The 13,189-nt window shown below is 39.1% G+C and overlaps 1 protein-coding gene across 4 annotated transcripts in view; it reads right to left on the reverse strand.

Moving 5' to 3' along the window:
* The window catches only part of VCL (vinculin), a 115,740-nt gene that overhangs the window by 17,259 nt on the left and 85,292 nt on the right, over positions 1–13,189 (reverse strand). For 2 of the 4 annotated variants that reach the window (XM_030571341.1, XM_030571340.1), the window contains exons 14-19: positions 12,027–12,176; positions 11,200–11,308; positions 9,953–10,255; positions 8,986–9,113; positions 7,617–7,802; positions 1,987–2,184 (exon numbers count right to left, since the gene is read on the reverse strand). In XM_030571341.1, coding sequence (XP_030427201.1) covers positions 1,987–2,184; positions 7,617–7,802; positions 8,986–9,113; positions 9,953–10,255; positions 11,200–11,308; positions 12,027–12,176 — 1,074 coding nt within the window. The remainder of the gene's footprint in view (positions 1–1,986; positions 2,185–7,616; positions 7,803–8,985; positions 9,114–9,952; positions 10,256–11,199; positions 11,309–12,026; positions 12,177–13,189) is intronic. The other 2 variants (XM_030571343.1, XM_030571342.1) reach the window with 1 other exon arrangement.

Consider the following 13,189-nt stretch of genomic DNA (forward strand, 5'->3'; position numbering starts at 1 on the left):
ATAGTTTGTCCCTGGAGTGGAAATGACTAGGCTGCTGTCTGGATTTTAAGACCAAGTGTGTTCAAGTGTTATAGACATTCTAGATTTCCCCAATAAAAGCAGCATTATTGAAAACACAAGTGCCAATTAAAAAAAAAAGTAAGTTAAACCAAACAGTACCAATTCTCTGAAGTTAAATGATCTACTGTGAACAGCTGAACATAAAATTTTAAATGGCATCTGAAAATGAAGTATGAAAGTATGTCAACTACACTACCACTTAATAGTATCCACAGAAGACAATGGGAAAGGAATTTATACATAAGATTTGCCACTTAACTGGACATTCTAAAGTGGAAACCATTTGTTAAAATATTTTTTCCTTCCAGTTGGCCATCTTTGCTAGTTTTCTCATAAAAATACCAAAATATATATATGATTTTTAACTAAAGAAGAACAACTCCAATAGATTACCTTTTAATGCTTAACTGACTCTTCTCCTAGAGATGTTTCAAAGGGGAAATTATTTTTCAAGTGAAATTATAGTAAAATACTCTTGAGAAGTATTTGTAATTGGTGACATATATGCATGACTGAGGCAAAAAGTATTTTGTCCTCAGTTCCAAAGTCAATACCACGTGCAAGAGAAGTCAAATCACTGAGATGAACTGTTAGTATATTCTGTCTCACTTTTATAATAAATTCTAGATTTGTGAAATATTCACATTTGTGGATAAAGTGAGGTATTAGCATGATGAGCTGACAAAGGAGAACAAAAATACAGCTCCTTTTGTACACTTCTTTTTTTAGGCAAAAAGGTGTTAATCCTTGGGTAATAATGTGTAGAAAGTCTGTTGCAAAAAGTACACACTGAAAACCTGGTTCAGTGAATTTGTTTCCTACATCCATGGAAATTCCCTCCAGGGTTTGGTGGTATTAAATTTAAAGATATTCTGACTTTGTCATTGCAGGTTGCATAGTGAGATCATATAAAAAGATTTGTTACTTGTTGTTATAAATTTCAACAGTTTACTAATCCACTATGCCATTTCTAATCCATTAAAGAAAGAGGTGACAGAACAGGCAACTTTTCAATTCATTCGTAAAGAGGGATAAAGTAATTAGGAATATTCAATAACATCATTTGTGAAATCCTCTAATTATCCAGCACTAGAAACTGAAAAGGACAGGAATTTTTTTTTTTGAAGGCCCTTTCTATTAAAAATGAATGACTGACCCCATATGACACACACAAACACACTCACTCTCTCTCTCTCTCTCACTGGAGAGCAACAACCTTACATATCTTGAAGCACGCCGGTTCCACAATGAAGTAAGTGACCAGCCTTGCAAAAACTTTTTTGTGTTTAGACACGAGAGAATACTTGTGAATGTCTGAACTGCAGCTTAGCTCTCCATTGGTACCATATAAACAGTTTTGATCATAGCAACTAATGCATTCAGTGGAGGTTCTTTAAAAGGAATTCTCTCATCCAAGCCAGCATTTGCAGTACAGCCAAGTGCAAGTCAGCAGAAAGTCCTCTTTGATAACACTGCCATACAAAGCCATTCCTTGTCACACGGATTTTAGTTGAAGCCGTCAACAGAGGCAAAGCACAACAGACATGTTAAATGACTTCTTGAATGACTTAGGTTCTATTATTATCTGGAAGTCATTGAGAAACCAACCATCGCTTCACAGGTGATCAGAAAATTGCCTTTTACATTTTTGAATACTGCCATACGCAGAAAGATAGACAGATGCAATCAAAGGGAAAATAAGCCTTTTTATTCTAAAAAGTGACCCAAAAAATCAAGCTGAAATCTGGCACTGACAGACCTACCGAACTTGTGAAGCCACTCTCAATCCTTAAAATGAAGTGCAGGCAAACTTTTATTCATTCAAACTCATGGGGCCCAGCAAGTATCAAGAGTGATGCAAATGTGTCAGCGTTCCAAATGGCTGGATGCACACAGATCAGTTGCCAGTGGGAAACTGAGGAGTACCTTACTAGACCACTTGGTTGCTTCCCGATGCAGAGACTGAGCAGCGGCCAGAATGGGCTGGTTAACAGGCTGACTGGTTGGCATTAACAGCAGCTCAGGCTCGTAATCATCTTCAGTGTCAGAGGGGAGAGTGAATTCAACATCATCTGTATCCTCCTGCTCATCTACATCTACATCAGCCTCAGTGGCTTCATTAGGCTTTGAAGGTGGCAGGGAGATTGGAGAAACAGGGACAGTTAGTATTAGAAGCAGGATTTGGTAGAAGAGCTGAGCTGGTTTAGTAATCAAACAACCTCTTGATCTATGAAAGGAAAATGAAAGCAATCTAAGGATCAGCAGAAAGGGGGCCAACCATTTCACCTGTGAACCAGTATTACTAAGAAATTAAGGAGAGAAAAAGTTAGGATTATTTGAAAGATGTGGAAAGAAATATTATTCAGATGAGTACACATGATTTATCTTATGCATTTCAAGGAAATCTGAATTTCAGAACATTTTCTGGCAAGACAATGATTGTATTTTTTTTTTTATATAAGCCAATGAGACTAGAAGTACATGCATAGCAGACAAGGACCCAGTACTGGTGAAAACAAACTTTGCCTGTGGATGTGGTTTCACATAAGGATGTCTAGATGGGATAAGAATAGGATGAGGTAATACAGGTGCCGGACACTGCTTTCTGTTCCCTTAGGGCATGGCTACACTTGCAGATGTAGAGCACTGGGAGTTAAACTCCCCTTCGGAGAGCACAGTAGGGAAAGCGCTGCAGTCTGTCCACACTGACAGCTGCTTGTGCACTGGTGTGGCCACATTTGCAGCACTTGCAGTGGCATTGGGAATGGTGCATTATGGGCAGCTATCCCAGCATGCAAGTGACTGCAATGTGCTTTTCAAATGGTGGGGGTGGAGTGGAGTGTAACAGAGAGTGTGTTGCATATATGTGGAGGAGCGAGAGTGGGGTTTTGCGGGGCTTAGAGCATGTCAGCATGCTGTCTTGTTAGTCCAGACAGTAGCGGACCCCTCCTTACCGCCCCCTTCTCTCTCTCACACACAGCATTGCACACTAATGGCTTGCATGCCTGCTATCAGAAACAGAGCTGTAGGGATGTGGAAATGCCCTTTCAAAGGAGTTCAAAACAATGACAAGAGTGGCCACTTGACTTACGGAGATTATGGGACATTTCCGGAGGCCCATCAGAGTGCAATAACCCAACACCTCGTTCACACTGACACCTGTGCGTTGCAGCCAAGGTGCAGCAAACATTATTCCTCTCGCCAAGGTGGAGTACTAGCAGCGCTGTAGCCGCGGAGACAGAGCATTCTACATGCCTTGCCAGTGTGGACAGGGAGTGAGCTAGGGCGCCCGGGGCTCCTTTACTGTGCTGTAACTCACAAGTGTAGTCAAGCCCTTAGAGAAGTAAAGAAAAGAATTAACAACAGAGTAGCAGCAGGATTGGATATGAAGGGCTATCAGAGTACACAGAGAACAAAAAGATTAAAGGGAAAGGAAATCATTCTTCGTAAATGAAGTTATTAGTGTTTGTTAGACTGAAAATGGAGTTAGGAAAACAAAGCACTGTGAATAAGAATGTTTAGAGTACAAAGGGATTATGAAGAGGACTATATTGCTTTGCCATAATGTTGCAGTTATTACCTTTTTGTGTGTGAAAAAATGATGATTTAATGCCTATAGTGCAGAGTGTGGGGAGGAGATACCTAAGAAAACAACGTCACAGCATATTTTGCATGGCATGTTACCATAGCCAACACTTTCAGGACCATTGCATTATACAAAATTACTAATCACATTCTTCATACCAGATGAAGAGAGTGAAACAAGCCAAACAATCCTTATCAAGAAGGTATGTATTTTGTAATGTGCCTTGTTTTTAAGGCAAGGCCTTTTATGGACAAAATCTACACAAGAAAAACATTGAAAGGGAAAAGCTATAATTTAAACTCAATAAATGACTCATCTTAAAAAAAACACAAACGTAATCATGCAGAGCATTTTCCAGACATTACAAAATATAAGCCTCTTTTGATTGATGGGCTTTATAATTCTTTATACTGAAGCCTAATTTAACTCTCAAAACCTAATGCCAAAGCTATGCTGATATAGAGAATGCAGAGGCGGAAACTGACCTACCTGGGCTTATGGACCCTCCATAAGACATTATGGAGGTGAGAGAACTCCAGGGTTTGCCCAGTGAAAAACGACATTTGTAAAAGGATTAAATTGGTAACTTTTGAGTCTTATAAAGACAGAGCATTAAGAAGCCTGTTAAAAAAATATTAAGCACTCCCTCTTCGTCCCCCCCAAAAAAGATATAGACGCGTCTGTTTGTGACAATAAAACCCCAGGAAAACACAAAAGTGAAAGATTGGCTTTGTGAACTGACAGCCTGCCTCAGCCTGAAGTCCGGCAGGCTTGGGATGAGCTGATCTTGTGTCTCATGATCTGTCAAATCCCACACACCATGCTCAGTGTCTGCCATGCTAGATTTTCTCCATAAGAGAAGGCCACCTCCTGTGGCTGCAGTGGAAAGTTAAAGAAAGACTCATCTTTTAAATACACCTCTACTCAGATATAACATGACCAGATATAACATGAATTCGGATATAACGCGGTAAAGCAGTGCTCAGGGAGGGCAGGGCTGTGCACTCCGGCAGATCAAAGCAAGTTCGATGTAAGGTGGTTTCACCTATAATGCAGTGAGATTTTTTTTGGCTCCCGAGGACAGCGTTATATCGGAGTAGAGGTGTAGCTTCTCTGAGGATCATTACTGCTCAAAAGAAAACATTTTAAAACTAAACCCAGAGTAAATCCAAGATGGTATCCATGATCTGTGGGGAAGAGTGGGAGCAGGGGACACACACCATGGGACACTGCAATTTCCTGAAGTTGTACTCATGGGACCAGCTTGCTTTGCAGCCGGTGTGACTTTAAAACCATGAACAAAGGATGAAAAGTTAGACTTCAATTTCCTGGTTTTGTTGGTCTGAATCACTCTTCTTGAAAGGTTCTGAAAATGTTGTTTTATAAGCCAGAGTTTACCTTAGAGTTTAGACTGATGCTAAAAACAGGAGAAGTTGTACATTGTTATTTTTTTAAGCTGTATTGGTGTTTTGCTCTCATAGGTAAATATTTTAGTGGGCATATTACTTAACATATAAACTACATATGGTAACCAAATATTTCAGTACGTATTGTATTTAATTGTATTGTCAGCTTTAAAATCCAAACCACTAAGCACTTTTTGAAAAGTGCAAATTATAACCCATTGTTCCTCAAAATTACCTTTCAAGATGATTAACACGATAAAGGAGTAATCCTTTTGGGATATAAACACACACAGGTAACAATAGCAAGCAGAAAATATACTGAACTTCTCATGTAAAACACAGTTCTAGTCGGAAAAGTGGCTCCAAAATGGATTTGTGAGGTTTCTTGTTTATTACATCAATGATCCTGATCAATTTTCCTCATTTTACAAGTAAAGAGGCCTTTTCCAACTCAGTGCTCCTAACTCATTAGAATTTGTTCTCATATCATCCCAAACAATGGCAATGCTGCAGACCAAATTCTGGCCTACAAGTTACACCTGTGGAAGCCCACACCTAATGCCAGAATGGGCTTTTTACAGCTGCAAATGAGGGCAGAATTTGTTTCTATAACTGTAACATAGCAAAAACCTACAGTGATGTGCAAGCCAGAACAGACTCAGTGTGTGTAAGCGTGACTGAATAAAAAGGAGTGAGGTGGTCTCATTTTTATACTATCACTTTGACCATAACTGCACCTTACAAACTTTAAAGTAATTTCTACACAGTATATTTATACAGCTATTGTAGAAAGGCTCTCCCCAGAATTAACACAACCCAGCTCACAACTGCTGCAAGTTTCACTTTTCCTATGCATGGAATTCTAATGCACCAAGCATTAATGTCCCAATTCAGTGCTAATTATAACTCTTTAAACTGAATGATCTTTGACCCCAAAGTCATACAATGGCTTTTAATAATAAGGTGTCTTAACAAATAGTACCTTCCTAGAACACACAGCTCAAAAGGAGAGGGGTTATTTTAAACAAAGATGATACATCTTCTAGAAACAGATGGCTCAGGAGGAGAAGAGTTAAATGGATGAGCCACCTACAGTCACCCTATCTAGCCTGATGGGTTGGTTTCTGTGATGTCCAGCAGAACTACTTACAGTAGTTGTAACATAGTTATCAGTTTCCTACCTTAAAAAGGCAAAAAATATCAATTGTTCTGTGACATACTCACCAGCTTTGATGACCACAAACACAAAGTGAGCATGGAAGGCAAACCCATGTTTACACAGAATGTAAGGTGCATTATAGTAGCTCTCCACATAAGAATAACCTTGAGAGAATCTGTTCTGCTATTTTATGTTTTGAAGGTAAAAAGCTTCTAATTTCTCCAGCAGCAATGATTCAAGAATCGCTATCCAGTGGATGGTATAAACATTCAAACTGAGTGGCTATAATCAAGGGCCTGTCTACTTCACAACAAGCCTGGCCTAATTCTGTGGCAATCCTCTTGTGTTCTGCAGCCACATTATAGCAGTGAGGAGATTCTGTGGCATCTTCCAACTGCATTTTCATATTTAATTAAAAAAAAACTAATTATAAAATTGTACCCTTTGTTTCATGTAATATAAAATTCCATTTATTTTATTCTGCCCCCAACATTTACATTTTCAGCACACTCCAGAACTTAGGGTAAGTCTACTCAAGTGCAGCTGCAGCTACACCACTGTAATGTAGACACTTCCCTTCTGTTGCTGTAGTGTGTTTATTCCAGTTGCTGTAGTAAATCTGTCCTCTTGAGAGGAAGTAGGTAGGTCAATGGTAGAATTCTTCCATCGAACTAGCTGTATTTACAGCAGGAGTTAGGTCGATCTACTTACATCACACAGGGTGCAAAATTTTTCCACAGCCCTGAGCAATGTAGTTAGGTTGACCTAAGTTTTAGGTGTAGATCATTGCTTAGCAGAACAAATGTATACATTCTTCTATAAAAGGAGGTAGGAGAAAGCAGGAGGTTTGAAGCAGCAGAAGGGGAAACTAGGAGGTGGTTCCAGCATCTGAGAAGCTGTGGAAGGCAGTCTGGGTTTGTGGGATAAGCACATTAATTTGGCATGTTAACCTGTTCACTAGCACTTAACGATATTGCCACTGAAATATGCATCATTAGTTTTCAAAATTAACACCCCATGAAGGCATATGGAGCATGTCATGTCTCACAGAGCCATTTTTTAGGGATTTACACACATCATTGCATTGACTCCTAGTCTGAGAAGTATACAAGGTTGGAAAAATGAATGCCTGTAATCTTCAGCATAATGCTGTGACAAATATCCAGCTGTTTAATCATGGCATACACAGAATCCCACCTACAATGCTTCGTTTTATCCAGGAAATCAAAGGAATGGCAACAGCTGACTTTGGACAGTCAAGCTCATGATTGGTTCTGGAGAATGATTCTGATTTCTTTCAGTTCTAGATCTTTGACTATTATTTCTCATTTCCAGAGATAAACACCTTTCTTACATTAGTTATTAAGAGTCAATAGAAACAAGCCCTTTTATTCACTTCACTTACCTTGCTAGACCATTTTCGGGCTTCATCGTGTAGCTGCCTAGCTGCCATCATCATGGGCTGATTAATCACCTCTCCCGCTTTCTGCTCTGGGAACTCTTCATCCTTCTCTTCGGGAGGAGGTGGTCTGGGTGGTGGAACTTCACCCTCTGGAAGGGGTGGTTTTGGAGGCGCAAGTTCATCAGTCAGCTAAGCAAGAAAGGAATATATTCTGTACACTTGAAAATATACTCGCACAAAACGTGGTACCAGGTTGTTAGACTCTGCAGGACAATGAGCAGCTCATGCTGTCCCACATTTAAAAAGGACTCTCCATCACAAGAAAAGTACGTTCATAGTAGTTTACGCCTTTTCACACTGAAGGCTGACCCGCTAAGTTTCTGGCGCTGACTGGCCAAATACAAACTACCATTTTTATTTAAAGAATAAAACAAATGTTTTCCATTTGCTCAAAATCAGTACTTCTCCTCTACCTTAAACTCAAATCATTGTCCTGGACTTATGGCCTCTGCTTAATAGAAAGGGTAGGCCAACTCCATATAAATTCACAGGGGTTCCTTTTCTCCCAAAAGCACATTGCAGGATCCATGTAACCAGAGATATAAATGGATCCAAAAGGATTCATTTTAGAGGGGCAGGGGAAGAGTGGCATGAAAGTAGCAAGAAAAACCTGTGCTATTCCCTTGTCTTGTAGTTAGAATATGCTCTGTGGCTTACCTTCCTAAGTGCTGTTTTACACTAGATGAGGCTTAAACTAAACCATATCACAGGCAAAAGTATGGGAGATCATAACGAACATGAACTAGTGGGCAGAATTTGAGACTTCCCCACTCCTCACTACATGAGATAAAGCATAGAAGAGTGAGGTGATGATATTTCTAATCATTTTATTTGCTAAGACAAAAATTACAACCATTGCGCTGAAAGACACTCTCTTTAGAAGATGAAGTTAATTTCTGTATTTCCTGTTTGAAAGTCCTGTCACTTAAGAAACATGGATCTATAAAGCAAACAATGGATGGAGTCTAGCTGTCTCAAAGGTTGCCTCTCTCCCTGCTTCAGAAGGGTTCTGTGATGTTTGTACCTCATCCAAAGTCCACTGAAGTCAACTAAAGTCTTCCATTGACTTCAGTGGTCTTTATATCAGACTCTTTCATGAAGTGCTTCAATCTTAAATTAAGCAATTATGCTAGCTTCTAAAAAAGGACCACCAAAGCTATTTAAAAGTGAAAAGTGAAGTCCAGTACATCCCCGCACGACTCTACCTGAACCGAAGTGTCTCTGAAAAAAGTTTTATTGTCACTGGATGCAATCAGTATTTTAATCAGTGCAACTCAAATATACTATTACTGAGAAAATGAACTGCACTTACATGAAGCTGCTCAATGTCAGGGGGAGGAGGAGGAGGGAAATCAGGTTCTTGAGGCTGGAAGGCTTCTCTGACTTTTGCCACAGCTCCCAGAATCCTATATCCAGAATCCAGGAAGCTCTTCTGCAAACCTGATCAGAAGATCCAATGCTTAATTTAATATGTCCTTGTTACCTTGCATGCTTGGGGAAGGTGGGGGGCAGGGGGAGAAGCACTACTCTCAGGAGTATTTGCAGTTTGCACAATACCTGGTTCAAATTATTTAGGTACCTTCAAAATTTAGTTGCAAAATATAATGGTATTTAAACAACAGACAGCATGTTGTACAGTGAGTTTTAATTTTTGGAATGTTAATTGTAGAATAGCCAGTGGGTTTAAACCAGTGCTAAGGCTGGAGTAAGAATCTACTATGAATAGCCAAAGTAGACTCAGGCACAAACAAACATCTTGCCATTTTACAGAAAAAATACAGGTGGTCCTCTTGCCAGCACATTTCAAATATTCACCTGGGACAAAGATCACAAGACACAAGTCTCTTCATAGGTGGTAACAAAAGTAGTAACAAACTAAGGGCTATCCTGTTCCCTTTAACTCACTGGAGGATTTCTCATTGAATTTAATAGAAGCATTAAGTAATGTGCATCTTGATTGCACAATACTGGGATTTTTGAGGTCATGATATATGAACAAGGAGAAAAACTAATACATCTCTACCTCGATATAACACCGCCCTTGGGAGCCAAAAAAATCTTACCACGTTTAGGTGAAACCATGTTATATTGAACTTGCTTTGATCCACCGGAATGTGCAGTCCCGCTCCCGCCCCCCACCCCCGGAGCACTGCTTTATCACGTTATATCCAAATTCGTGTTATGCTGGGTGGCATTATATTGAGGTAGCGGTGTAATTTCAAATCTGCAAAAGCTTCAAGCATTAAAAAGGGGAAAAATGCTCTTTGCTTAATCCTTACCAGGATCGGAAATGTTTCCTGCCACAGCTTTAGCATCCATTACCATTGGTGATATAGTTTTGCTTAAGTCGTCAGAGGCTGCCTTAACAGCTTCACGGAATTTGAGATCCTCTGAATTTTCAACCTCCTTCTTTGCCACCAACAGAATCCGGTTTGCTCGCCGAGCAATGCTGGTGGCACCAGCTACAAGCATCTGAGGTTGGATATTGGCCATTGCAACTTTACATTTATCTAGGTCTTTCTTAATAGCTTCTTCTGATGCATCCAACAGAGACTTGGTATCAATTGCTTCATCTACCAACCCTAGGATAAAAATTGAACATGTTAACATTCCACTTCCATGTATGAAAAGGGAAATGGGTATTTAAGGCTCAGGAGGTTGTTCACATTTGGAAGTATTTACTTTTCTGAATGTTTGGTTCCTTAGATACAGAGTTTAGATTGTTAGAGAAAAGTGTGCCAGAGAAAAGTTACATACGTAGCACAAAGATACAGCATCATCTTCATCATCTGTAACAACTTAAAACAAATTTTCCCAACTATTGTCATAGGTCACCTTGAAAGAAAGGACAAGAAATGCCATATCTAGAAATGTTATTGCATGAACAGTATATAATCCACAATCCACTCATGCCTGCCCTCATCCACAGCATGCCTGCAGCAACATGTACCACATCAGAAAGGGTGACTTCTAGAAGAAATTTGTTTTGATTGACAAGATATCCCAGTGTGGAAATACCATGTTGAAAGTGCATTAGAAATACCTATGTAAGTTTGAACTAGAGCAGCAGTTCTCAAACTGTGTGTCGGGACCCCAAAGTGGGTCTCAACCCCATTTTAATGGGGTTGCCAGGGCTGGCTTAGACTTTCTGGGGCCCCCTGGCCTGAGGCAATGGCTCCCCGCTAGGGTGGCGAGGCATGCACAGGCTCAGGATTTGATCCCCTCTCCTGGGGTCCTGTAGTAATTTTTATTATCAGAAGGGGGTCGTGGTGCAATAAAGTTTGAAAACCCCTGAACTAGAGAATAATGGATGGGTTTCATTTAGCACCTATATTGAAACAAGAAACCAGTATTATTAGTACTATGGAACATAGGTGTTTTCCTGGGTCAAACTGTAGGCCTGCTATTTATTTCAGACATAAAAAGTTGTGCAGCCATTATTTTCTGCACGTTTCATCCACCTTAACAGGAGAAAAATACCAAAAATTAGCAATGAGTAACAAAGCTTTCAACAAGAATTCTTTACCTGTCATTTTTTCCACATTATCAATCCATTGGTTTTTCATGGTCTCAAAATGTTCATAAGCAGCTTGATTTCCAGGGTTTCTTAAGAGAATACGAGCAGCAGATATTACCTGCCAAATGTCAAATATTTAATACAAAAATATTGTTACACAGGGACACTCTACATTGTCATGAAAATACACTACTTTTAATACAACTAGTTGTCCAGTTTTACTTTTAATACTTATATGTCAATTTTAGTTCCACTATGAAAAGCCTTCAGCTGCACAAAGAATTCCACAGTGTGAAAATGTTTTAAAATTGCCCTTGGACACCAGGTATCTCGAATTGCAATTCACGTGTCACACAAAAACATCCACTTTCATGATACAATTTTGCTCAAAGGAGTTAAAGCAAATGAGCAGTATACAGCAAACACAGATCTATATGACTGTACAAAATTATGCTTTTACATAAAGTTAGAAAATCATTTTAAAAGAAATGAAAAATTATTTTCTACTCATATATGTTTTGTTAAAAATAATTTGTTAGGAGGAAAATTCATTGGAATTACTGCCCAAAAGTTGGAGAGCATGAAACTGTCTCCATCATCTATTCAGCCTTGTATGTAATGGCTAAACACAATATCCTCATTTTTATAGTTCCACTTTAAAATGGACGTCACAACACAAATACATACAGAGTTCTTCACGTTAGTTACATCTTAACACAAATGCTAATGGTAATATCACCAACAACTTGTTTTGGTGAATGGGATCATACAGAAAATTCCTTGGGAGATTAACAATGCCAACTAATTTATCATATTTCTGAGATAAGTAAAGAGACCTGCGGCGTGAGTTCTCTTGCTGATTTAACAGCTGCCTGAATGCCTTCCACAGTGGTTTTATTAGCAGTTCCAACAGCAGCTGCTTTTTCTGCTGTTGCTCCAAGTCTCGCAGCATGGTTTTCAAAGTTTGCTGCCCTTTCATCAAACACCTGTGAGAGAAAGTGCATTAATAGCAGTTTGCCCTCTCAAAGAGATGCTTTCTTTTCTATTCAGAGCGTCATATCATACCCTGCACCATGATGTCTGACCAACTAATAGATTTACTTCAGACACTGGGGGGATTTGAACCCAAGATTTCCTATTTACTAGTCAGGTGCTTTTACCAATTAGCATCTTCAGACAACAATGTTTTACTTTGTAATTCTTATGTTATTGCGAAGTTTTTCTAATCGAATTAACAGCATTTTAAACTGCTAATCCATCCTGTACAATCTGTTGGCAAGGGGTGTTATCACACTTCCACTGATGCATGGTATTTCTTACATTATTCTGTACTAGAACTAGTCAGGAATGCCTCATACTGCATAATAAAAGGCATTTTGTCACAGCAGCTTTGAACCCATAGCTCCCTAGGAATTTGCCTACCAAAAACTAGGTGTTGTTGATGGGAAGAAAGCAGCATATGCCAAAGGTTATGACTGTCATTCTTGATACAATTATTTCTAATTCATTAGAAGTTACACAGATTTTTCCTAAAAGGCTTTCATATGTTTAATTTTAAAAGTAAGAGAAATAAAACAGAAAAGAATTTTCCATGGAAGGTTATAATAAAGTGGATATTTATTCTAGAAACTAAAACGTTCTAAATAGAAAAATCTCTACACACACACACACACACACACACACTCTCTGTTTTATGTACTTATTTTCGGAATATATGCTCTAGTCTTGGGGGTGCATTCTGGCCCTATGCCAACCAGCTGGCCAAATACAACTTTCAAGTACAGTACTTCGTACACTTTGCATAAAGCCAGCGATCAGAAGCATAGAAAGTGGGTTTCATATTGAAAAAAATTAGGTCTAACACATTAATTGATGCGTCCTTGCATGAACATGATCAGCATCTATTACATATAAAACTATAAAAATGATTAACTAGTTTAAATACCCATCTGTCATACAAGTAGCTTAAGAATGTCAATAGTATCAGGACAGGAAGATC

This window comes from Gopherus evgoodei, chromosome 7 (genome assembly GCF_007399415.2).
Source record: "Gopherus evgoodei ecotype Sinaloan lineage chromosome 7, rGopEvg1_v1.p, whole genome shotgun sequence".
NCBI lineage: Eukaryota > Metazoa > Chordata > Testudines > Testudinidae > Gopherus > Gopherus evgoodei.